Here is a 25,552-nt window from a genome sequence, read left to right on the forward strand (position 1 = left end):
CGCTTTGTGTGAGCAAACATTGTTAGCCAAGCTAACATTGGGCAAGCTCCGCGTGACACGTGTCAAGTTGTTGACACCAATGCCTCTGATTGGCTAGAGGGACGCGTGACGAAATAAAATTCTATAAATAGGTGTGTCACTTCAAAAAGCCCTTCTTTTTGAAGTGAGGTAAAACAGGATCAATCAGACTTGATTGGAACAGTACCTTCAGTAAGTCCAAGTCACCCGTCTGTGCGTGTGTGTTTCCCTCTGAGAACACCTAACATTGGTCAAGCAAAGGCGCAGAAGGCCAAAGCTAAGAAAGCATACTCATCTACAATTGTAACGTAGAAGAGGGCTAGAGTTGAAATGATCCCACAACAAAGCCGAACTCTTAATACGTGTCAATATGTTGACATCAATGTCTCTGATTGGCTAGAGGGACGCATGACGAAATACAATCCTATAATAAAAAGGTGTGTCACTTCAAAAAGCCGTTTACGTTTTTGAAGCGAGGTAAGACAGGATCAATCAGTCTTGATTGGAACAGTATCTTCTAGTCCAAATCACCCGTCCGTGCGTGTGTGTGTCCCTTTGAGAACACCTGACATTGGTCAAGCAAAGGCGCAGAAGGCCAAAGCTAAGAAAGCATACTCATCTACAACAGTAACACAGAAGAGGACTAGAGTTGAATTGATCCCACAACAAGACCGAAATCTTAATACGTATTAATATGTTGACACCAATGCCTTTGATTGGCTAGAGGAATGCATGACGAAATACAATTCTATAAATAGGTGTGTCACTTCAAAAAACCGTTTACGTTTTTGAAGCGAGGTAAGACAGGATCAATCAGTCTTGTTTGGAACAGTATCTTCTAGTCCAAATCACCCGTCCATGCGTGTGTGTGTCCCTCTGAGAACACCTAACATTGGTCAAACAAAGGCGCAGAAGGCCAAAGCTGATCAAACACACCAATCAACTGCTGAAACTGTTCAAGACAATGAAGATGAAGAAGACAGACAAGTATTTGAACAAACCAGTCAATTATGACGACTCCCATATGATAGATTGCTTCAATGTAAACAAAGCATTGCTTCAATTAAACAGAGCTAAGAATCATAAAGAAAGAATGAAATTAATCATTTTTTTAAACATATTTTTAAACATTAGAAGACAAAATATGATTTTTAAATCATTTTTTTTTTAATAAATATTTCTTTAACATACACCTTTTTATTTAACTACAGTATATATCTTTTACTCTACTGTATCTCATTAGTTATTGCTATGATAATATAATTGCTATAGTCTGCTGGCGGAGACTTGTGCTCCGAGGAGCACATTTTCTAGTTATTATTATTATTATTATTATTATTATTATTATTATTATTATTATTATTATTATTATTATTATTATTATTATTATTATAAAAAAAAAATTGTACTGGGGGCATCCTGGTTGCTCTGTAGTCCTGCTGTGCCCAAATAACTTTATGGCTTTAGATCAGGGCTGGCAACAAACTGAATATAAACATGTATTTAATCAGTGGTGGAAAGTACATTTACTCAAGTACTGTACTTAAGTACACTTTTTAGGTATTTTTACTAGAGTATTTCCAGTTTTCAGTACTTTTACTTCTACTCCACTACATCTCAGAGGCACATGTACTTTTACTGCACTACAATTATTTGAGAACTGTAGTTACTAGTTACTTTGTAGATTTTGATTATTATTACAAAACATACATTAACCACTTCAGCCCTATATACATTTCGGCCATTTGAAAATAGCCGATCTACAAGCTCACAATGCGTTGCAATGTGGCGCATTGTGAGCTTGTAGATCTGCTATTTTCAAAGGAATTTTATACATTTGAAAACTTGTGAAATGGGACATTCTGCATAATGAGTACTTTCTACTTTTGGTACTTTAAGTACATTTTGATACCAATACTTTTGTACTTTTACTCAAGTAAAATTAATTAACAGAGTATTTCCACATTGCAGAATTGATACTTTTACTTAAGTAAAACATTTGAGTACTTTTTCCACCACTGCAGTGTGTACTACATGTTTTTACGGCGTGGCTCTGGAGGAGGCTAGCCGTCCCATCTGTCTTCTTGACGGGAGAATAAATGGGACATGTAGTCCCATTTATATTCCTGTTCAGAACGGACGGGTCTGTCTGTCAGTGCTGAACGGGAGTATACATGGGGCTGTGTGTTTTACTCATAGCACGGCACCGAGTGCTGCGCTATGAGCTTGTAGATCTGCTATTTTTCTTTAAAGCAAACATTTGTAACTCAAACCTTTGCTTCTGGGTGTGACAAAATATTTTACAAATGTTCGCTATTTTTCAAAAATAGCAGATATACAAGCTCATAGCGTGGCGGCCAAGGGAAAAAAAATGACAGACATACGCCCCCGGATTCAATGGGTTAATGTTAGAATAGAAGGCAATGCTATACTATATATAACTAAATATTTTTCAGTACTTTAAAGAAATGCAGTAACTGTGTACAAGGAAATAGTTTTATGTTGACTCTAAAACCATCATTTTCAGTATGAGTCCTTCACTGCTGCTGCCTCCTCCTATTCATATACTAGTTGGATGTGTGACAATCAGGTATTTTCTGCTCTCACAGATCTATCCATGTATAATTAATGCAGGCCCTGCAGGAAGTAAGTGAAGAAAAGCATTCGTTGGGAGAATTCAGACGTAAGCACATGAGGATATTTCCGTGTATCCGTGACTTTGTATGCGTGGGTGTACGTGTGGGTCAATATCCCTGCGTGCATATGCATGTGTATCTCTCTGTCTGTGTGTGTGCCTCTCTGAGGTTCAAAAGGTTAATTGTGCCATATGGGGAGGCTGTGTGCGTGCATGCGTGCGTATGTGTATAGCAGTATATACATGCGAGCCATGCATGTGTGTGTATCGGGTTCAAAAGGACAGCCGTGCCACAGGGCTGTCGATTCTGCCTTAATAATTGAGGCTTAACAAGCGCATGTTAAAACATCATGATCCCCTGGTCTCTCACACAGTCATCCGTCTCACACTAACGTTAAGAGCTGCTTAAAAAGAGCAGTTTGTCTGAGCTCAATTATTCACCAACTTCTTGTGCTTGTGCCCAGTAAGATCTTCGGTGTACATTTAACTCAGGGAGTGTACAAATGGACAAATGTTTCGTTTGTGCTCAGACAACTCTCGTCTTGGTTAAAGCCCTATTCACATTTTATGAAATGTGAGTTTTTATGTTTATTTTTTACTTTTTAAACTAAAAATAATTGGAACATATTGTACGTTTATTTTGGCTCCTCAAAATATAACAATATGTTTTCTACCATTTTTGTATAAACAATAAACGTTGTATAAAAACTTAAGATTGAGGAGGAAACCAATGTGTTTTTCAAGGACACCTTTAACATGTCTGTTGATAGAAACACATTTGGATGTGATAGAGATTGAATCTGGGTAAATAAATAAAGGCTACAAAACTGTTTTCCTAAAAAAATAAACAGCACCCTGCCACTAAGCAGTCAGCACAGTGATTGATTATACAGATCTGTTTCGGACGGCTGCCGTGGAAATTTGACAACGTGGTCATGGAAATAAGCATTGTTTTATGGTGTGGGTGGTGCATGAGACAGTTGAACTGTCTGTGGTACGTGCATGAGGCCTGTGTCATGCTAATGCCTTGGCATCCTCAGAGTCTCCTGCATTGTGCCATCACTCGATGTTTAAAATAACAATTTGGCCGATAGCCGATACTGATATTGATATTTGTTATTTATTCCCCCTTTTGCGCCAGGCAAACAAATGAATCTTCATTATAAATAATCTTCAGCTTGGTAGGCTGCAGATAACTCACACACCAACATAGCCAGTGCAAAATTGATGCATCACAACAATAGATAAATATCGGCCACTGTCAATCGGTAAATGTCAACTTATTTGCCGATGGCAGTCAATGAGGCAAATATCGGCCGATACCGATGTACAGCCGATATATTGGTGCATCCCTAGTCTAGAAAAGATACATGTTGGCCTTAATTCTCAAGAGAATGCTTTCAGTTCTAGAATTCTAGACCTTTGGCAGAGAATCTGGATCCGGTGCTAGTTGTAGAATACGGGGGAACAGAACAGGGCATGGCAGTCTCTCTGGGTGTTCTATAAGCATACATCTGGGGATTATAGTTAGGGAGGGGTGAGGAGAATGAGTGTGTGTGTGTGTGTGTGTGTGTGTGTGTGTGTGTGTGTGTGTGTGTGTGTGTGTGTGTGTGTGTGTGTGTGTGTGTGTGTGTGTGTGGGGGGGGGGGGGTCGCAGGAAGGGCTAGGGCCGGCAGGGGCTCATTCCCAGTGTATACAGGTGGAATTAATGGGAAGCAACAGGAAAGACTGAAAGTGTGTGCACTTCCCAAAGGCCTGAAGGATTATAGCACACACACACACACACACACACACACACACACACACACACACACACACACACACACACACACACACACACACACACACACACACACACACACACACACACACACACACACACACACACACGTGTCTTCACAGGAATTCTCAGTCTCACACTAGTCTGCACCTCTTTCTCAAACGATCACACAATGACAATTCCATTCAGTTCTTTCTTTCATGTGCTCTCAGTCTTGAAAATCATAGACGTATATCAATTAAAACAGTTCTGGATAACAATTGCATAAGATAAGAAAGTGGTCCCTGAGGCAAACAAGGCGATTGCTATGGCAATTTGTCAGTCGTCGCTTTGCATAGCTTTGACTCACGAATATTGTTAACAAACTAGCAGTTTTAAATGTCAAATTAATCATTTGAGAAACGACATGGCTTATTTCTCGACTAAAATGTTATCAGAATCTGGTTTTGTTGGACTGTATAGGGGAAATAGAGATAGTTTCCAGACAAGCCTCTCGCTTCATACCTCATGCTTGGTATGAAGGGGTGTGTACAATGGCAACTCACAGGGACAAAATAACCTACGGGCTCCAGGCTGCATCCTAAGTTGTTTTTCTTAGAACTGTACAAAGGCAGACTTCATAGCCATGCCAATATATGGTTATGATGATAGATAGATAAATAAATAGATAGACCTTTATTGCGGTGGAATTTCAGTTGCCTGAGGCAGTACAGTACAGGGTAAAATAAGTAATGTAAGATACAGTACAGTAATGTAAGAGTTACACAGTAGCTAGGAGTCAAAAAGAAGAAACGGCATCACAAAACACCATCAGCAATGAACGACAGTATACAATAGTGTACACCCAATAGAGTATCCTGCACTATGCAGAAACAAATACACACAATCACACTGTCGTTACGACATCAATACAGTGTCAACAGTATTATCAGTACAATAACCGCATCCTGCATCCGCATCCTGTGTTACTGAGGAATAGAATACACTGATGGTATTACTGTCTCTATGCATCTTGTTGCACACAGCGAAGGACCTGAGCCTTCTCACAAAGAACAGCCTGCTCCGGCCCTGTACCACCATGTATGGTGCTGCTGGTGCTTAGCCTGGGACCAGACGAATCTGCCAGTGCAAAAAAAAAATTGCCCTCGGCGATTTGGATCCATTTCCTGCTCCAGAAGTCTGGGGTGACCAATCAGGGCCCAGTATTCAAATATGGGAGACTGTGATTGGAAGTTGGTTGTAGGTCTAACGAATTGCGTCCAGAGCCATTGTTTTGATACCGCCCCCTTGGAAAAAAACGTCCACATAGAAGCAACAGACTCATATCCACGCAGTCTGGCTACGCGAGGCTAGCTGGTGCTGGGGACCGGTGGTACCCTATTGCTCATGCGATAGTCCACCACTATTTCCTTGGTCTTGCCTGCGTTGAGCTGGAGGTGGTTACGGTCACTCCATCCCACAAAGGATGGTGTTGAAGGCACTGGAGAAGTCGAAGAACATCATTCTAACGGTGTTGCCCTTGGCGTCAAGGTAGGTGAAGGTCCTGTTTAGCAAGTAGATGATGGCATCCTCTACCTACCCGATGTCCGCCTGTACGTTAACCGAAGGGGGTCGAGGTAGTCCATACATGGGCAACTGGCGGCCCAGGGGCCACATGCGGCCCCCACCTTCACTTAATGCTGCCCGCAAATTAATATCGGAATACTGATATATTATTGATTTCAGTTGTTACAATTGCAAGCATGCAAACATGATCCGCTTTAATTACTTCAGTCTATATTAGTAGCTTAATGACTAGTATTACAATTCTGTTGTCTTTTTTATGTCCAATGTATTTGTATTTAAGTTCATAAAGTTAACATAAGTATAACTAAATGCATTTGAAATTAAATAAAAATGTTACTTTTCAGGATTCCAAATCTGGATTCCAATTCAAAAGTAGCAAAAATAGCAGATCTACAAGCTCAAAACGTGTCGCACTGCGACACGTTTTGAGCTTGTAGATCGGCTATTTTTGCTACTTTTGTGTGACATAGAATGGCGAAGTAGGGCATTCATTTACGAAAAAAGTTCAAATACAGAGATAAGGGGTGTCTGCCCGACAGTATATGCAATGTGGCCCTCTGGAGTGAGTGTGGAAATATAGTGGCCCTCTCCATCATCAAAGTTGCCCATCCCTGAGGTAGTCACTCACCAGCGGCTTCAGGTGTCGCAGAACCAGTCGCTCAAATGCCTTCATCACATGATGTCAGAGCAGCTGGCTTGTAGTCACTGTGGGCTGACGGACATCCTTTTGTGTACCGGCCGGGACAATGTAGTTCAGGTGCCAGATTTCCACAGTCGGGGCACCCTCCCTCCCCAGCCTCAGGGAGAGGTTACATGGTGCCTGATTCGGTGCATGTTGGTGTAATAAAACAAGAGTCTGGCTAAGGAGGGTAACGTAATGGTGGCCAGGGCATGCCAGGGCCATATGCTTACCCTTGAAATGGATCATGGGAATTGTAGGAACACCAAAAACAACTAAAACAGACAGAAAGACTGATGCTAGGTTCTTGGTTTACTCGTGATACTAGTTTACTGAGGCACTACACTGTCTCTCTCCATTTAATGTATGTGTTTACCTTGCTTGTTGTAAGACGCTCTAATTTACAACTGTACATTTTAAAATGTAAATTGAAAGGGCAATTTTCTCTGTCAATATGGATTTAATTATTATTGTTTCTATAGACTATTATACGTAGCCATCAACAAGGAACTGAAATGCATGTCAAAAGCGTTCCTATGGTGCTGAGCTATCCACACAACCTAGTATGGCCCTACTAATCATCACATGAGCAAGTTTTTCTTTTCTTTCTTTCTTTCTTTTTCTTTTTTTAGTCAATCAAATTCTTAAATTAGCCTTTGATTATGTTCTGGTCCACTGGCTTAGACAAAAATTGGCCGGAGGCCAAACTTACTTGCCGACCCCTGTTCTACACCCATCCCTGATTCACCACAACATGCTTCTGTTGTGACACACAGTCTTTACGTACATAATCCGCCTATATACAGTGACTAAACTTAACCTGTTGCTAGACGACAGCTAGCTATGAATCATCTCCCTCAGATGAATTCTTTACCCTGTATGAGAATGTTTCTTCAAGCCATGGCTCAGAACACAAACTGGATCACTTGACTATTATTTGTTTTTTTGGCAGATCACTACATAACAACGGTCGGTTTTGTGTAGTTAGAATAACGGTCCACTGTTGAAGCTTAATTCGTGGTTGGGTTAGTGTTAGAGCTGCCGTCTGATGGAAGAGTAGACCTGTGGTTAGCTCTTCATTTCACTTCCCGATCCCGCTGGCTTGCGATTGCGAAAGGATCTGACTGCAATCAGACTGTGTCCCAATTAAAATTACCCTGCTGTTCACCACAATCACACCACTCCTCTACCCTCTCCTACCCCTCCCAACTTCTATTCTTTCTCTCTCTTTTCTTTCTCTCTCTCTCTCTCTTCTTTCTCCCTTAGGAGGCCCCAGTCTTCTGCTAAGCCCCTGAGGCTGAGCTAGTGATTTAAAAAAAATTGAGAATGAAGGAAGGCAGAGAAGTAAAGAGAAACAACTTTCTGAGAAAATCCAAACCATTCTCTCCCCTTTCTCCTGGCTAATCTGTAGCTAATATGTAGGTAGAGAAATGCCCATGGAAATGGGTATTTGGGAAGTATTCATGACAAGAAAGAAAGAAAGAAAGAAAGAAAGAAAGAAAGTGCCCTCACCCATTTCCTGTTCTGGGGTGCTTGACTGGGTGGTGCTGGGAGAACACGGCACCCTGTGTGAGGGGTATGGGTGTTTGTGTGAGTGAGTGAGTGAGTGAGTGAGTGAGCGAGGCGAGTGTACGTGCAGTGCGGTGAGTTAGCTCTAGTAGAGGTGGTGAAAAAAAAGAACAGGATGCACAGCCCATGAGGAATGTGTACGCCCCAGTGGTACGTCTGCAAATCTCATCCCTCCCACCCTGCTCTCTCTCTCTCTCTCTCTCCCCATTTCCCTGTGCCCCCACTCTTCTCTCTTTCCTCTCATCTTCTTCTATTGCTCTATCTCTCTTTGTGCTTTTCTCTCTCTCTTTCTCCCCTTCTCTCTCGCCTCTCGCCTTTCTCTCTCTCTCTCTTTCTCTGTCTCTTCCTAGACAGGCCAATTACACAAGCAAAGAGAGACTGAGATAGAAAGAATGAAAAGGGCGAGGGGGTGAGAATGAATGAGAGAGAGAGAGATGAAGGGAAACCAAGAGCCTTTGGGACTGGGACGTAAAAAAAACTAAAATAAGGTCAGAGATGGTTGTCAAAGTGAAACAGAGGTGGACCAATAAATAGAGACAGGAGTGAGAGAGAGAGAATACCAGTGAATGAGGAAGAGAGTAGGACTGCTATCTCACCATCTCTCCCCTCTCTCATCTCTCTCTCTCTTTTCATCAGAAAGACTTGAGCTGAGGGAAGCAGTGATTGGACAGTTTAGTGATTGGCACCACGTAAAGCTCGGCCCTGCACAGAGCTGCTTGTCCAAGGGGCAGCGAGTCGAGGCGTGTATGCCAACCACTCACAGAAATATGGATTCAGTTTACGGGTATTGCCCTCTACACACACATACACACACACACACACACACACATTGTCACGTTTACCAAGCGAGTCACTAAAGCGGAAATATTGAAGAAAGGAAGTCAACGCTAACTATATTCCTGTAGAACTGTTATTGATAAAATTGGGAACTTGATTGTGTCTGCCGACAATAAAAACGCTCCCCTGTAACTCTTCTGTCATCTCTCTCGTGTCAGATCATACCCCCTTACTAATAGAGCCTTTCTGATGCATTTTCCCTCCCTCACTCATTTTCATCCGCATTCTTCTACGGTAAAACTCCCTTTCCACTCTAGTTGGTTCTTGTCTCTCCCTTCCCTTCAACCCCAATCCACCCACCACACCCCACCCCCTGTTTCTTTCCCAGTATACAACAGCTGCTCTCCATTCATCCTGATTATCCTGGAGAGCAGAGCAGAGCCGACTGAGCACTAAAACAGAACGGGACACTCTGCACTTTATTTACTGTGCCGCGTGCTGCTTAGCTCTCGTTAGCTAACTAGCTACAGCCGGGGGCCTACATTCCAGGCCTCTGCAGTCAGATTGAGGACCAGGCTCAGATAACTGGTGGCAGGCAGGGTGGCAGTCAGACCCTCTGGGAGGAGGAGGGGCCGTGACACAGTTGAAACTTGTACAGTGGTAGACAGTAGCTAAGTATACTGTACTTTTACTTGAGTACTGTACTTAAAGGTAGGGTTAGTGATTTACTTTGGTTAAAATAAGTGTTAAATAGCTCTATATTCTGATAGTACTCATTGCTATAGAGTGTTTGTTCAGTAAAAGGAGTCTCCCATGTCTCCAGCTCTTTATTATACAGAAAATGCATTTTCAGTGCTCTCCTGATTGGCTTAAATGTTGTCACCTACCTGAAAATGTACTATATTCTATTTTACTAAAGAGCTGGAGAGACCCCTGTGACTGAACAAACGCTCTGTAGCAATGATTACTATCAGAATATAGTACTTTAACCTTTTAACAAAAAAATAAATTAAAAAAATATCACTTACCCTACCTTTTAAGTATTTCGTTTTTGTATCTACAGTACTATACTCTACAATTATTTGGACACTTATGACTTTCACTCCACTACATTTCGAAGACAAATATTGTACTTTTGACTGTATGTCTATATTTTGACTCAAGTACTGAGGTTGAGTAACGTTCTTTCTCCACCACTGGATTCAATCAACAGACAATGTGTATCCCGCCATGTTTCCCTTCCACCACATGGCCGCTCATTTGATCTCACTCTGGATAAGGGTTGAGGGGGTGGTAGCAGTCCTGTATCGTAGAAGGCACCCGACCTATACATTCAGTAGTCAAATAGAGGTAGGTACAAAGCTAGCTGAGCCTCTTTTGGTAAATGGTGAGGCTCTATATCGACAGCCGGAGGGCAGGAGGCTGTAATGAGTATGAAGGGTGCGTGTGTGTGTGCTATCCTCAGCTATTTGAGAGGCTGTCTTTCCTGTTCGTTTCTAGTGGATACTGCTGAGTGGTTCCTGGTCCCTCCCAATGATCTTATCTTACCACTTTTACGACCCTGTCGAGAGGTTTCAGGTTGACAGCTCGCATCACGCCAAACCATGCTGCGATGTTGAAGGTCACATACTCATACATACTACATACTCCATGTACCTGCCTAAAACCCGGGTTAAAGGTCTACCCCTATTACATTACATGCACTAGGAAACACTGCTGCATACAACACAGAAGCTACATAGACACTCTATGGTACATGATGGCCATCCTGGTACTTAAAGGCACCAGCTAGCTAGCATTCCCACCTCTTTATAGCCTGGGATCCAGACTGATTCGCTACATTCAGCGGATTTGTTTTGAGAGAAAAGAATCCGCCGAATGTAGCGAATCAGTCTGGATCCCAGGCTAACCTCTTTATGACAAACACACAGCATTAGAAATCCTTTTTCATTCCTCATAATTTTATAGCCTGTTGACAGAAGAGACAACTAAGAAAACGCCGACATGGATAACAACAGAATAGGGCCATATAGGGTGTTTAGATTTGGTTAAAATTGATGATGTAAAATTGTGTTTTGAATGAGAATTCTTGAGCAGGGCACAGCTTTGTATCTTGCGCTTTCCACAATGTGTAACTATGTGGACTCTACTGTGTGTCTATCTTAAATAATACCTTTCTCCTCAAGGCATATTGAATGTTATCTTGTATATTTCTACATATTTTGTTTCTTCTGAGTATTGTGTTTTATGCCTGGCAGTGTGAGCCAAATGTCCTATTTTGGACAAACTTGCATTCATGGCAACTCTACTGTAATTGCTGTACTGTGGCAAAAGTTCCACTGTTGCCAGTTTTCTGTGGTCAATTCATACTCCTGGTATACACCGCATATAGGATATGGTAGCAGCAGTATACCAGGGGACTTTACTAGATCAGTAGATTAGCTGGAGTTGGCTAGCATTCAGTTGTCAGTCTGGATCTGTCATTTGTCTCCGCTGAATTTGCTGCATGTTTGTTGGTTTTTCCGTTTCCCTTGTAACCTTGGCAACTGGCCCTGGGGACTTCATGGTCCCCAATCATCTGATATTGTTTTGGCAGCCATGCTGCCCTGCCTAATTGTGACACACACACACACACACACACACACACACACACACACACACACACACACACACGGACACACACGGACACACACACACACGGACACGGACACACTCATGGCCAGCCGTCCATGCACACAGACACAAGTTGTACTTTGATTTGACGAGGTGCTATGGGGGTACAGGATACAGGATATTGGTGGGCTCAGGGCTGGGCTCCAAAGTCTGGTATATATCATACACACACCCTAAATATGATCAAGAGAGAGAGAAAGAGAGAGAGGGAAAAATGCCAGATCTTCAGAAACAGAGCCTAGTGTTCACCAAGGTTAGTCCGTTCTGTTCCGCTCCGTTCCATTCCATTCTGTTCTGTTCTGTTCTGTTCTGTTCCATTCCATTCTCCTGTGGTCTATAAAGGTCCTGGCTGTCCCTGTGCCAAACTCAATTTGTACAGAAGGAACATGGGCTATTTACGCCAACTAAGGCTGTTTGTGCTTAAAGGTTTAATGACATTCACTTTTACACCACATTCAAAGTCTTTGTCCTGGTCCTTCAAAAGTGTACAAAAAGTTTTAAGTGAAAATTCCATTCCAGTGATCAATGGCAGGTGTTTTTCTCTCACATTTCTAAAGCCTTTTCAACTGCAATGAAAAAAGAAATCTTTGCCTGCGGGTGTCGCTGGTGAGGGATTTTGCCTGTCAATCATCGCCTCTGCTCCGCCCCCCCCCAAAGGAAAGGATAGGGGAGGGGAGGGGCGAGGAGGAGAGTGGGCGGGATTATTCGACAGTGACCTCACTGTCGAAGGGCCAAGCTCAGATTACTTTTCAGCCTAATTATTCAGAAAACCCCAGACCACAGAAAATCCACTGAATGTTTTAAGTTCAGGTTTTTTGGGTGTAATTGAGGTCATAAAACCCCAAATAAAACATTGAAAATAAAAAAAGCGAAAATGAATGTCATGATACCTTTAATACAACTGCATGACTACATGCAGTCTATAAGTAATAGATAGATAAATAGATAGGTACTGTAGGTAGGTAGGTGGGTGGGTGGGTGTAGGTAGGTAGGTGGGTGGGTGTGTGGGTAGCTAGGTAGGTAGGTAGGTAGGTAGGTATTAGGTCGGTAGGTAGGTAGGTAGGTAGGTAGGTAGGTAGGTAGGTAGGTACTAGGTAGGTAGGTAGGTAGGTAGGTACTAGGTAGGTAGGTAGGTAGGTACAGTAGGTAGGTAGGTAGGTAGGTAGGTAGGTACAGTAGGTAGGTACTAGGTAGGTACTAGGTAGGTAGGTAGGTACTAGGTAGGTAGGTAGGTAGGTAGGTAGGTACTAGGTAGGTAGGTAGGTACAGTAGGTAGGTAGGTAGGTACAGTAGGTAGGTAGGTACTAGGTAGGTTGGTAGGTAGGTACTACAGTAGGTAGGTAGGTAGGTAGGTAGGTAGGTACTAGGTAGGTAGGTAGGTAGGTAGGTACTAGGTAGGTAGGGACGGTAAGTAGGTAAGTAGGTAGGTAGATACTAGGTAGGTACTAGGTTGGTAGGTAGGTAGGTAGGTAGGTAGGTAGGTAGGTAGGTAGGGACGGTAAGTAGGTAAGTAGGTAGGTAGGTACTAGGTATGTACTAGGTAGGTAGGTAGGTACTAGGTAGGTAGGTAAGTAGGTAGGTAGGTAGGGACGGTAAGTAGGTAGGTAGGTACTAGGTATGTACTAGGTAGGTAGGTAGGTACTAGGAAGGTAGGTAAGTAGGTAGGTAGGTAGGTAGGTACTAGGTATGTACTAGGTAGGTAGGTAGGTACTAGGTAGGTAGGTAAGTAGGTAGGTAGGTAGGGACGGTAAGTAGGTAAGTAGGTAGGTAGGTACTAGGTATGTACTAGGTAGGTAGGTAGGTACTAGGTAGGTAGGTAAGTAGGTAGGTAGGTAGGTAGGTAGGTACTAGGTATGTACTAGGTAGGTAGGTAGGGACGGTAAGTAGGTAAGTACGTAGGTAGGTACTAGGTATGTACTAGGTAGGTAGGTAGGGTAGGTAGGTAGGTAGGGACGGTAAGTAGGTAAGTAGGTAGGTAGGTAGGTAGGTAGGTAGGTTAGGTAGGTACTAGGTATATACTAGGTAGGTAGGTAGGTAGGTAGGTAGGTAGGGACGGTAAGTAGGTAAGTAGGTAGGTAGGTACTAGGTATGTACTAGGTAGGTAGGTAGCTACTAGGTAGGTAGGTAAGTAGGTAGGTAGGTAGGTAGGGACGGTAAGTAGGTAGGTAGGTACTAGGTATGTACTAGGTAGGTAGGTAGGTACTCGGTAGGTAGGTAGGTAGGTAGGGACGGTAAGTAGGTAAGTACGTAGGTAGGTACTAGGTATGTACTAGGTAGGTAGGTAGAGTAGGTAGGTAGGTAGGGACGGTAAGTAGGTAAGTAGGTAGGTAGGTAGGTAGGTAGGTAGGTAGGTAGGTAGGTACTAGGTATATACTAGGTAGGTAGGTAGGTAGGTAGGGACGGTAAGTAGGTAAGTAGGTAGGTAGGTACTAGGTATGTACTAGGTAGGTAGGTAGCTACTAGGTAGGTAAGTAGGTAGGTAGGTAGGTAGGTAGGGACGTTAAGTAGGTAGGTAGGTACTAGGTATGTACTAGGTAGGTAGGTAGGTACTCGGTAGGTAGGTAGGTAGGTAGGTAGGTACTAGGTAGGTAGGTACTAGGTAGGTAGGTAGGTACTAGGTAGGTAGGTAGGTACAAGGTAGGTAGGTAGGTACTAGGTAGGTAGGTAAGTAGGTACTAGGTAGGTAGGTAGGTAGGTACAAGGTAGGTAGGTAGGTAGGTAGGTAGGTACAGTAGGTAGGTAGGTACTAGGCAGGTAGGTAGGTACTAGGTAGGTAGGTAGGTAGGTACTAGGTAGGTAGGTAGGTAGGTAGGTAGGTAGGTAGGTAGGTAGGTAGGTAGGGACTAGGTAGGTAGGTAGGTAGGTAGGTACAAGGTAGGTAGGTAGGTAGGTACTAGGTAGGTAGGTAGGCACTAGGTAGGTAGGTAGGTACAAGGTAGGTAGGTAGGTACAGTAGGTAGGTAGGTACTAGGTAGGTACTAGGTAGGTAGGTAGGTAGGTACTAGGTAGGTAGGTAGGTAGGTAGGTAGGTAGGTAGGTACTAGGTAGGTAGGTAGGTAGGTAGGTAGGTAGGTAGGTACTAGGTAGGTAGGTAGGTAGGTAGGTAGGTACTAGGTAGGTAGGTAGGTAGGTAGGTAGGTAGGGACGGTAAGTAGGTAAGTAGGTAGGTAGGTACTGTAGACAGACAGACAGACAGACAGACAGACACATATTTCATTCGTATTTTTCATTAGTGGAACATTTTACCCTATCAACTCTTTTTCGTTCACCTGAGTTCACCAAGTAGAGGACAGGAGGATTTGCAACATGTTTTTAAATCTCTCTCTATCCACAGACAGTTACATAAAGCCTATCAGCCTCCAGCCATGCACCCGCTTGGCGTGTGAGAACAGGTGGGAGTCCTGTGGGCGTCATTTCCCTCGTGAGGTGAGAAGAAGAAAAAGCAAAGGATGATGTCATTCCTGCGCTCCTCGTGTCCTCGCTCCTCCTCGCTGCATCGGTGTGAGTCAGTGCTGGACAAACTACTCAACCCCCCAGTACTTGAGTCAAAGTGAAAGTTGCTCTGTCAAATTTGTACTTGAGTTGAAGTACTAGAGTAGGCTAATTGTTAAAAAAAATATATATATATATATTCAAAAGTACACATTTAAAAAATACTCAAGTATTCAAAAGTTTTGAAATAAAAAAGTACATTTTTATATCAATGCCTTGCTGTATTGAAATTCAAATGAAAGATTTTGCAGAAATGTTCAAATAACTAGAGGTTTGGGCGTACGTACGTCACACCGCCGATCCGACCAATATGTCATAGTGTCGGGAGCTTTGTCCGAGTACCTGTTGTACCTGTCAGTCCATGTCCCTTTTGTGCCCATATATTGAGGTCTCTGTATCTGTCATTCCATGTCCCTTTTATGCCCATATATGGAGGTATCCGTATCTGTTGGTCCATGTCCCTTTATGCCCATATATGGAGATCCCTGATGTCATCAGTATATGCCCATATATTGGAATGTCCATATATGGGCATAATGGTTGGATTGGCGGTTCTGGACAACTGAATATCCGAACTACTCGACGTACTGCCCTTGCATGCCGAGTTTGAAGTCGGTCGGTCCCATGTGTGCACATGACCATACATGGGCATACCGGTGGGATCTGTGGCTCTGGACACCCAGATCTATGCATCTGTCTGTCCATGTCCCTTTTATGCCCATATATGGATATCGTAGATGTCATATGCCCCCTTTTGTTCCCATATATGGAGCTGACTGATTTGCTTGCACTGACACCATCACGACACATTGAGGTTACTCAATGTGTCCCACTTTTTCCCTCTCAAAAGTACAATATTTGTCTTTGAAATGTACATGGCGCAAAAGTTACAAGCATCCAAAAATACAAATAAAGTAAAGTAAAAAATATATACTTAAGTATAGTACGCAAGTAAATGTTACTTTCCACCACTGGTGGAAGTCCATTCTCTGCTCTGAGGGCTGACGAAAAGAAAATCGGCAGCCGGTTGTCAAGGCAACAAGGGAGCCAAGGTCACACACACACACACACACACACACACACACACACACACACACACACACACACACACACACACACACACACACACACACACACACACACACACACACACACACACACACACACACAGGTATTGTGTGTGTGACCTTGGCTCGTGTGTGTGTGTGTGTGTGTGTGTGTGTGTGTGTGTGTGTGTGTGTGTGTGTGTGTGTGTGTGTGTGTGTGTGTGTGTGTGTGTGTGTGTGTGTGTGTGTGTGTGTGTGTGTGTGTGTGTGTGTGTGTGTGTGTGTGTGTGTGTGCAATATGCTCGTGTCTGTATGTTCGTCACCGGAGTTGTGCGTGACATGTTCCTCGGCTGACACTGAGGAACATTTCATGACTTGACATGAATGAGTGGGATTGTAAAGAATCACGAGCGTTCCTTGACCCAGCGCTGCGTGCTGACGCGTCACGCGGCTCGTGTCCTACTTCACATAAAAACTTTCAAAACAATGGATTTGTTCCACCACGTCCAGTTTCACTCCAGAACACTGCACACCGCGACAGACTTCCTGTTCACATTCAGTTGGCCTAATATACCCAGGCTGCGTAGGCAGTGTACTGTGCTGTAACGGACTTCATTCAGTGATTCTCAGCCTTTTCAAACCTGGAGGCCGATTCTACAAATGCCTTCTAACACACTTTAAATGTTTTTCAAAAATGTTCAAAAATAGCAGCTGTACAAGCTCGCAGCACGGCACGGAGGGGCGCCCTGTGAACTTTGTATATCTGCTATTTTTTAATACCCAATAAAAAAAATCTAAAATGACAGATGCTTTCCCGGTTTTAAAGGAGAATTACGGCCAACGTTATTCTTACCTTTATTATGACGTTATGATATCCGGTCAGGCGCCGTAAGTGTTGTGAAAGCTCGGCTTATGGTCGAGCGCACTCAAGAACAACAGGTTTCATAATGTTCTCTCGCTGTAAACATCAGATCTCTCCAGGATAAACTAAAACAAAAGCTATTAAAATACACGATTTAAAGCAAGACCTATTAGGCGTGGGTTTTTCACTGTGGCGGATCCGTTATGGAGTTATGGAATTTCTGTTCTGTACCACTCATCCTAGGATATCATAACATCATGATAAAGGTGAGAATAACGTTGGCCGTAATTCTCCTTTAATGGGTTAGTTTTGAGGACCCCCAGTTTCATACGCGTTAGGCCACGGACCTCCATATCAACACACACGTGGGACCCCAATCTGCACTTGTAATAATCCTTTAATTCAGCTCTGGGAGTGTGCAAATGGAATTAAACGGAACCATGTCTGTACACTTTCTGGGTTACTCACGTGCAGTACTAAGCCTGTTAGCAACAAGCATCTATATGGGGGCCATTGGGGGCTACCATGGGTGAATGAGAAGATAGCAGTCTGGAGAATGAGGCTGGCCTGGTCAATGCCATAGACACCAGGAGCTCCCAGTCAGTAAACTAGTGCTGTGGAAGCCAACATGTGGGCATAGATCACAATCACCTACATGGTGGATTAAAACAATAAAGCGTAACAGCGATTCTCAACCTTTTTCCTTTTCAAGGACCCCCAGTTTGATATGCATTATTAGGCCACGGATCCCCATTTGCTACAGATTTTCATTTATTTATCTGGAACGCCAATCTACACCATCTAATCCTCAGTGTTTAATTAACCCTGACAAATGGAACGACATGGACCTGTAAGAATCCATATGGTTCCATTTGTACACTCTCAGAGTTACAGACCCATACGGGTCCTCGGTGGTCCTCGGACCCGACGTTGAGAAACAGCTTTGTTATGAAAGATGCCCTGCCTGGTTTCTGATGCCCTGTTAGCAGTTCATTTGTTCTTTTTTGCCATCCCCTTTTGTTGCCTTTTGTTATTTCTCCATCTAAAGACAAATCTCTCTCTGTCAGCTTATCCGTGTGAGCCCTAAGATAGTTTTTTCTTCTTTTTTTAATGTCTGGGCGTGCCCTGTGCTCCACATGCAAATGTGGGAAAACATAATGACGGGGCGAGTTCAAGAGAGAAACTCAAAACAAATGCTTAATTAGTAGCTGGGGATTCAAATGGAACCAGCAACACAACAACCAACAGTAAACAATTTGGAGAGGGAGAGGCCGAGGGAAAATGGTGGAGAGGGGTGATAAAAATGTCAAGAAGTAAAGATGTGTTAACATGAGGAGTTGAATTAATGCATACCTACTGTAGGTGTGTGTGTGTGTGCATGCAAATGCTTTATACACATGTGCATGAGCGGATGCTTTTGCGTGCCTGTACATAGGTGTGTCTGGACGTATGTGTTAATTAACTTTTCCTACAGCATGCTGTGAGTGTAATTAAAGGAAAATGAATTTGGCACCGCCGAAACATCTTGCCTAGCGATGCAAAAAGCACAGGCTGGAGTTGCTGCTATGCTCATCTTTTAAATGTAAATATCACGCTCACACATTATAATCTGATTTTGGATCAGGATGAATCAATGAGAGATTAAGCTCTTCATTTGCCAGGTGCAAACTAGAAATACCGCATCACGGTTGAAAGTAGCAGTTTACATCCATGTCTGTCAAGACTCATACTGTATATATTATATGTAGTGAAGAATTATGAAAGAACTTATAAAAAGCTGTTAAGTGCACTTGCAAAATGCAAGGGTTATGTGTTTTCTGAGGTCTCACTGACCTAACCAAATTCAAATAAGTTCACCGTTGAGTCCAGGTGGACATTTGTGCCAGATATCAAATTCCCCAAAAGGCATTCTTGAGATATTGTGTTCATGAGAATGGGAGGGGTGAGAGGTCACTTTACCTTTGTCCACCAAAACCTTCACTTCATAATTTTATCCTATTAGACATTTGTGAAATGTTGTCATAATTAGCTAATTGATTATTGAGTTATGAGGTCACAGTCAGTGACCTTGACCTTTTGCTACCAAATTCAAATTGGTTCATCCTTGAGTCCAAGTGGAAGTTTTTGCCAAATTTTAAGGCATTCCCCCAGGGTGTCCCTGTCTGAGATATTGTGTTCACGAGAATGGAATGAACGGACGGACGGACGGACGGACGGACAGACAGACAGACAGACAGTCAACCTGAAAATAATGCCTCTGGCCAAGGCCGTTGCCAGTCGAGGTATAAAATTGAACACAATAATAATAATACCTCCGATTTATATAGAGCTTTCCTAGTAAAAAAAAGTTCCTTTACATGGGGAAAAATGTACTGAATGAATATACAGCTTCTTTTAACCTACTCCGCTATCATGGATATGTATTCTATTCTAAGTAAAGTAACCTCTTTTTTCCAGTGGTAGAAAAAGTATTCAGATATCATACAAGTAAAAGTAACAACCACAATATAAAAATTGTTACAAGTAAAAGGCCTGTGTTCAAAATGTTACTTGAGTAAAAGTACAAAAGTATTGGCATCAAAATATACTGTACCAAAAGTAAAAGTACTAAAATGTTTGAAAATAGTCTATAGATAGCCTATAGATCTACAAGCTCATAACGCTTCGCGATGCGACGCGTTGTGAGCTTGTAGATCGGCTATTTTCAAATAGCCTATGTATAAAATAGGCCTAAAGTGGTTAAAGTAGGTTTTATAATATAATAATTAATAGATCTGCAAAGTAACTAGCAACTAAAGTTTTCAAACAATTGTAGTGGAGTAAAAGTACAATATTTGCCTCTGAGATGTAGTGGAGTAGAAGTAAAACTATTGGAAATTGGAAATACTCAAGTACAGTACAGATACCTCAAAATTGTACTTATAAGTATAGTACTTGAGTACATGTACTTAGTTACTTTCCACCACTGTTTTTTTTTTATTCTGCTGTACTCTTTCCTGTATTGCAGTATAGGAAGGAACATGTTCAGTGGCCGGCTTGCCAGCCCTGCCAGATTAAACACAAGAGACCAAACAATATGAGTGGAGAAATTAAAACAGCTAACTTTGTGTACAAGCAGGCAGCCATGTCCCTCTGCTACACCCTCTGAGATCCCAATCGCACATAGGTTTGCCCCCCGGTCTCTCTGCCAAGGCCAATTTGTTCGCCGTGATTGTATTTCTCTACAGAGGGATCTTGATTAGACACACACCCCTCCAAAGGGCTGGACCAACTTCTTATCTCACTTGTAGGAAGTGAGGAAGGAACCATCAACGCTGACACACGGGGTGGGCCACTTGCAAAGTGAGTTGTCTGTGTTGTGTTAATGTCTTGGTTTGTAAGATTTTCCACGGTCTGGATTTAAGCTTACAGCGGCCAATGAATCCACTCATCTCAAGTGTTGCCCCCCCTTCCCCCCTCTTTCTATTTTTTGAAAATAATGAGACAGGTCAGCAAGGTCAGCAAGAGTGGTGCATCTGGATCTGAAATCCAGCAATTTACATTATTTATGATCTATGGTGTCAAAATGAAATAGTTTGACTTCCTTCAAACGTGTATCTAGGCATACAACAGTTTTTATTTATTTTGATCATTAAAACACATTTCAACTTGTCTTCTGATACCCCACCCTTTGCTGTAGTTGTGAAATGTGCTCTTATTTTGAAGGCGCAGATTTGTTACTTTCAGTCGCGCACCTGAAAGTGATTGGCCTTGAATTGTGTGTCACTGTGTTCATGGAGGAGGACTGAGAAGTTATCTTGTTCAAGATATTGTAAAAAAAATACTGTATGAGCTGTTGGTGAGCACTGAGATGGTTTTAACAGGTTAAAGACAGTTGAGCTGCTAGTTGGGTCATTGTTCAATTCAGTGGTGGAAAAAGTACTCACATTTTTTTATTGAGTAAAAGTATCAATACCACCATGTATAAATGCTGTTACAAGTAAAATTCCGGTATTCAAAATTGACTTGAGTAAAAGTACAAAAGTATTGGCATCAAAGTGAGTCTCATCCAAATAATTGTAGTGGAGTAAAAGTAATATATTTGTCTCTGAGATGTATTGGAGTAGAAGTAAAAGAATAGAACATTGGAAATACTCCAGCAAGTAAAAGTACCTCAACATTTTACTCAAGTACTGTACAGTACTTGAGTTACTTTCCACCACTGAACAAACATTGTTGATCAACTATGTCAAGACTGTCTGAATGGCCCACATTTAAATTGAGCAGCAAATGTCGACTGCAATTTTACATTACTCCAAGATTACTGAAGCCAGAAGGTGAGTCATTAATCTATTATTCAGGTAGATATGGATGGGATAGGCTTGTGTGTGTGTGTGTGTGTGTGTGTGTGTGTGTGTACGGCACGCATCTCACTGTGTTCTGCTACAAGCTATAAGCCTATTTGATATAAAAGTGTAACATAATATCAAATGATATTATGAAAATGTGAGTTTTTTTAACCTGCAGTGCTCTGAAAAGACGTGCTAATTACAGCTGTGGTTTTTATTCTAGACAGGGACAGGGGGGCATGTGCGTGTGTATGCATTTAATTTAGCCAATAAGTGTTAATTTAATATAAGGCAGGTGTTTAGCATCACAGTTTCATCATGATGAAAATATGTGCATGACAGCAGTGGTGCAAAAAGTACTCAGGTGTTGTAGATAATTATCACCTGCATTTAAAGGGTTAGTTCAGATTTTTGGACTTAAAGCTGTAGGAAATGTGTTGTGTTGTATTTGGCTCGTGGACCCCCATCTCAAAATGGTTTGAGTAGAGTACTAAAGTAAATGTACTTACAGTTGTTACTTTCCACCACTGAATGACAGCATCAGCATCAGCCATTGACTTTCAACCAGTGCACAGTGCACAGCGTGTGCATTCTAGATCCTGTAACCTGTTTATGTGCCAATTGTGCCATTGTTGTGGTGTGTGTGTGTGGTCGGTAACAAAGCTATAATGGGCATTCACTGTTGGTGTTAACAGCGTACTGATTTAAAATAGCTGGCAGAATAGATGTGTTTTATCACGTGTTTTGAACGATGCACTTTAGTTATTTTGACCTGAGGGTGTGGATGGGGTGGATGCATTCAAATGTAGGGCAGTCAGAGCTGAATGTGGCTGTAGCCTACTGGTGTGACCAGGACTTTTTAAACACTTAAGCCTGATCTAGGCTACGGAAAAAACAAATCGTATAATATAAAATATTTTTGCCGCACAACACCGGTGTGCGATGGACTGGAGTATGAATTATGAAGCATATAGTACGAGCTCTTGTCTTATTGGATCTTGTTTATTTGATATACTTATCTGTTTTAGCTCTTGCTCATTTGATTTTCCTATTTGTCTCATCTGTTTAAGAAAGTAGGTAGCTGATATATTGCACTTTTACCTTAGCGCTAGGTATACTCTTAGTTGCTTGTTGTTTTAGAAGAGAATGCACTTAATACTTCTGGTGATTAGTAGTTTCCTTGCCTACCTATGTTGAATACACTTATTGTAAGTCGCTTTGGATAAAAGTGTCTGCTAAATGACTGTAATGTAATAATATAGCCCTAGGTTATTTTTGAGAATTTTCACCTATAATGACCTATGCCCACGGTTAATATGGGTGCAGAGAAGTCGAGCCAGACTGCACTTCTCTGCCTCTCTCCTCTGCAGGGGTGGTCCATTTAACAGATAACCTCTGCTAGCCAGCCATGGGTGATAGAGATAAGGATCTGATTGAGATGACAGGCTGGAGCAATGCCCAGGCAGGCAGGCAGGCACACACACACACACACACACGCACACGCACGCACGCACGCACACACACACACACACACACACACACACACACACACACACACACACACACACACACACACACACACACACACACACACACACACACACACACACACACACAGTGTAGTAGTGTATGCATAAGGGACAGAGGAAAATGCGATATAAACACTCCACCCTTAAACTCTGCGGCTTATTTTGAAATGGAAATGAAATTACAAGAATTCTCTGCCATTTTTCTGGGTTTAGTTTTAGTTTTTAGAGGTATAGGAATGTTAGAGAAAATATTTGGAACAATACGCAGAACTTTAGACAGCTTTATTTTGGTCTGTTTTACAGGAAGATTAACAGCTGAAAAGAAGCGACTGGCACCTCCATGTGTATGGGAGGAGGAATGTGGTTGTGTACACCCTCCCCTGGCCAAGAGTGGGAGTCGGCACCCACAGGACCACAGCACAACAGCACACAGAGGGGGGAATTGGCAACGGCTATGTTGGGGAAAGGAAAATTACCACCCAAAAAAAGGTAGACTCTTTTTTTCTTTTCTGCCTAATAGCATACCTTTGATTCAGTAACTGGATTCAAGACAGGATAGTTTGTACCCTATTGCAGCGGTTGTTAACCTTTTGTGGATCAGGGCCCACTTGAAAAAAATCTTACCACTTAGCTCTCAGCTGGCGAGTTAAATGGTAAGATGGTCAGGCCCCATGCATTCTCAGAGCATGTTTATTTCAATGATCAATTAATCAAACGATTGTGTTCCGGCTTGGATCAATGTAACTAACTAACATCTAGTATACTTTAAGTTCCTATTTATTACAATGAAACCACCAAAGTTTTTAAAAGAAAAAAACGCCATGACATTATTTTTACATTTTTAGTATCTTATTTTACCGTTAAAATCTTAGGGAGTTTTTTTTTACCAATTATTTGGGGGCCCACTTGCAATATATCCTCACGGCCCAAGTTGGCCCCCGGCCCGCAGGTTGAGAATGGCTCCCCTAGTGGCATGGCATGGCATGGCTTTTCTTTTTTGTTGTTGTTCCATAGTAAACCCCGCCTCTCTGTGTATCTCTGTGTCGGTGGGGCTGTCGTGTGAGTGTTCCTAAACCCCGCCTCTCTGTGTATCTCTGTGTCGTGTGAGTGTTCCTATCCCAGAGGTCATTGTCTGTGGGTCCAGACGGCTCCAACTCAGCCTCTCAGTGTGGCTGCACTAATCCGTCGTAATTACGTCTCACAGCTAGCACAGCTCACCACACACACACACACACACACACACACACACACACACACACACATACATTCATATACACTTGCAAATGCAAACATACATGCGCGAGCGCACACACACACACACACACACACACACACATTCATATACACTTGCAAATGCAAACATACATGCGCGAGCACACACACACACACACACACACACACACACACACACACACACACACACACACACACACACACACACACACACACACACACACACACAGTGGTGGAAAGTAACATTACTTAAGTACTGTACTTAAGTAAAATTGAGGTATTTGTACTTTGAGTATTTCCAATTTCTAATACTTTTACTTCTACTCCACTACATCTCAGAGGCAAATATTGTACTTTTACTCCACTACATTTACTTGAAAACTTTAGTTACTAGTTACTTTTCAGGTATAAATTATGATATAATGAAACATACATTAACCACTTTAAACCTATTTTATACCTAGGCTATTTGAAAATAGTAGATCTACAAGCTCACAACTGTGAGCTTGTAGATCTGCTATTTTCAAATGTTTAGTACTTTTACTTTTGGTACTTTAAGTACATTTTGATGCCAATACTTTTGTACTTTTACTCAAGTACATTTTAAATTATTTTACTTGTAACAGAGTATTTTTATATTGCAGTATTTGTACTTTTACTTAAGTAAAATATCTGAGTACTTTTTCCACCACTGCAGACACACACACACACACACGCACCTACTGGCAGATATATACTATGAAATACCCCCTCCCCACCTCTCTATCCCCACACCCTTTCTCTCTCTCGTTCTCTCATGGTCGGTCAGATTCACAGTGGCCGGTGAGATGTATGTGTGGCATGTATCGGCCACATAAGAGGTTCGTGACCCTACTGAGACATGGCTCCAGGGTTTTACTTCACTTGTTTCAGAGCAAAAGGCAAAGGGAAAATCAAATTAAAGCATACATATTTCACGACGTGTCACAGTGAGAGAATTCCCAACGCCAGCCTTCTCCCCCCTCACACGGCATCACAAACACACCACAATTCTGAGCCTGCAAGATGCCATATTAGGATATGCTCACACTGTCCGCCTTAAAAACGATACAAATAAATAAATATAGGTGCTGCCTTTTTACATCGAGAAATGACCAAGAGACTGAATAGAGCAAAAGTTGGCCGCCTTTAAAAGGCTGTCAGTGCGTTTTTTTATGCACAGAAATGTGCATAATAATGTGGACCGCTTTTTAACAGATGATCACACAGGAGAGACTTCCTTTAGGGCTTGTCTAGAAATGCTTCATATTTCACTATGTTTTATAGTAAAAAAAACTGTATATTAAACCTATTTGTATTTTTGCCTAATATATTTGATTGTTTGTG

General features: G+C 42.2%; 1 protein-coding gene across 1 annotated transcript in view; it reads left to right on the top strand.

Annotated features, from left to right (window-relative positions):
* Positions 1–5,898: 5,898 nt before the first annotated feature.
* The window catches only part of lekr1 (Leucine-, glutamate- and lysine-rich protein 1), a gene marked incomplete at both ends in the record, with an annotated part of 195,365 nt that continues 175,711 nt past the window's right edge, over positions 5,899–25,552 (top strand). Inside the window, 2 exons of the mRNA XM_080429093.1 lie at positions 5,899–5,963; positions 24,077–24,141. Of these exons, the coding sequence (XP_080285219.1) occupies positions 5,899–5,963; positions 24,077–24,141 (130 nt within the window). The remainder of the gene's footprint in view (positions 5,964–24,076; positions 24,142–25,552) is intronic.

This window comes from Gymnoscopelus braueri (assembly GCF_963280865.1).
Source record: "Gymnoscopelus braueri genome assembly, chromosome: 5".
Classification (NCBI taxonomy): domain Eukaryota; kingdom Metazoa; phylum Chordata; class Actinopteri; order Myctophiformes; family Myctophidae; genus Gymnoscopelus; species Gymnoscopelus braueri.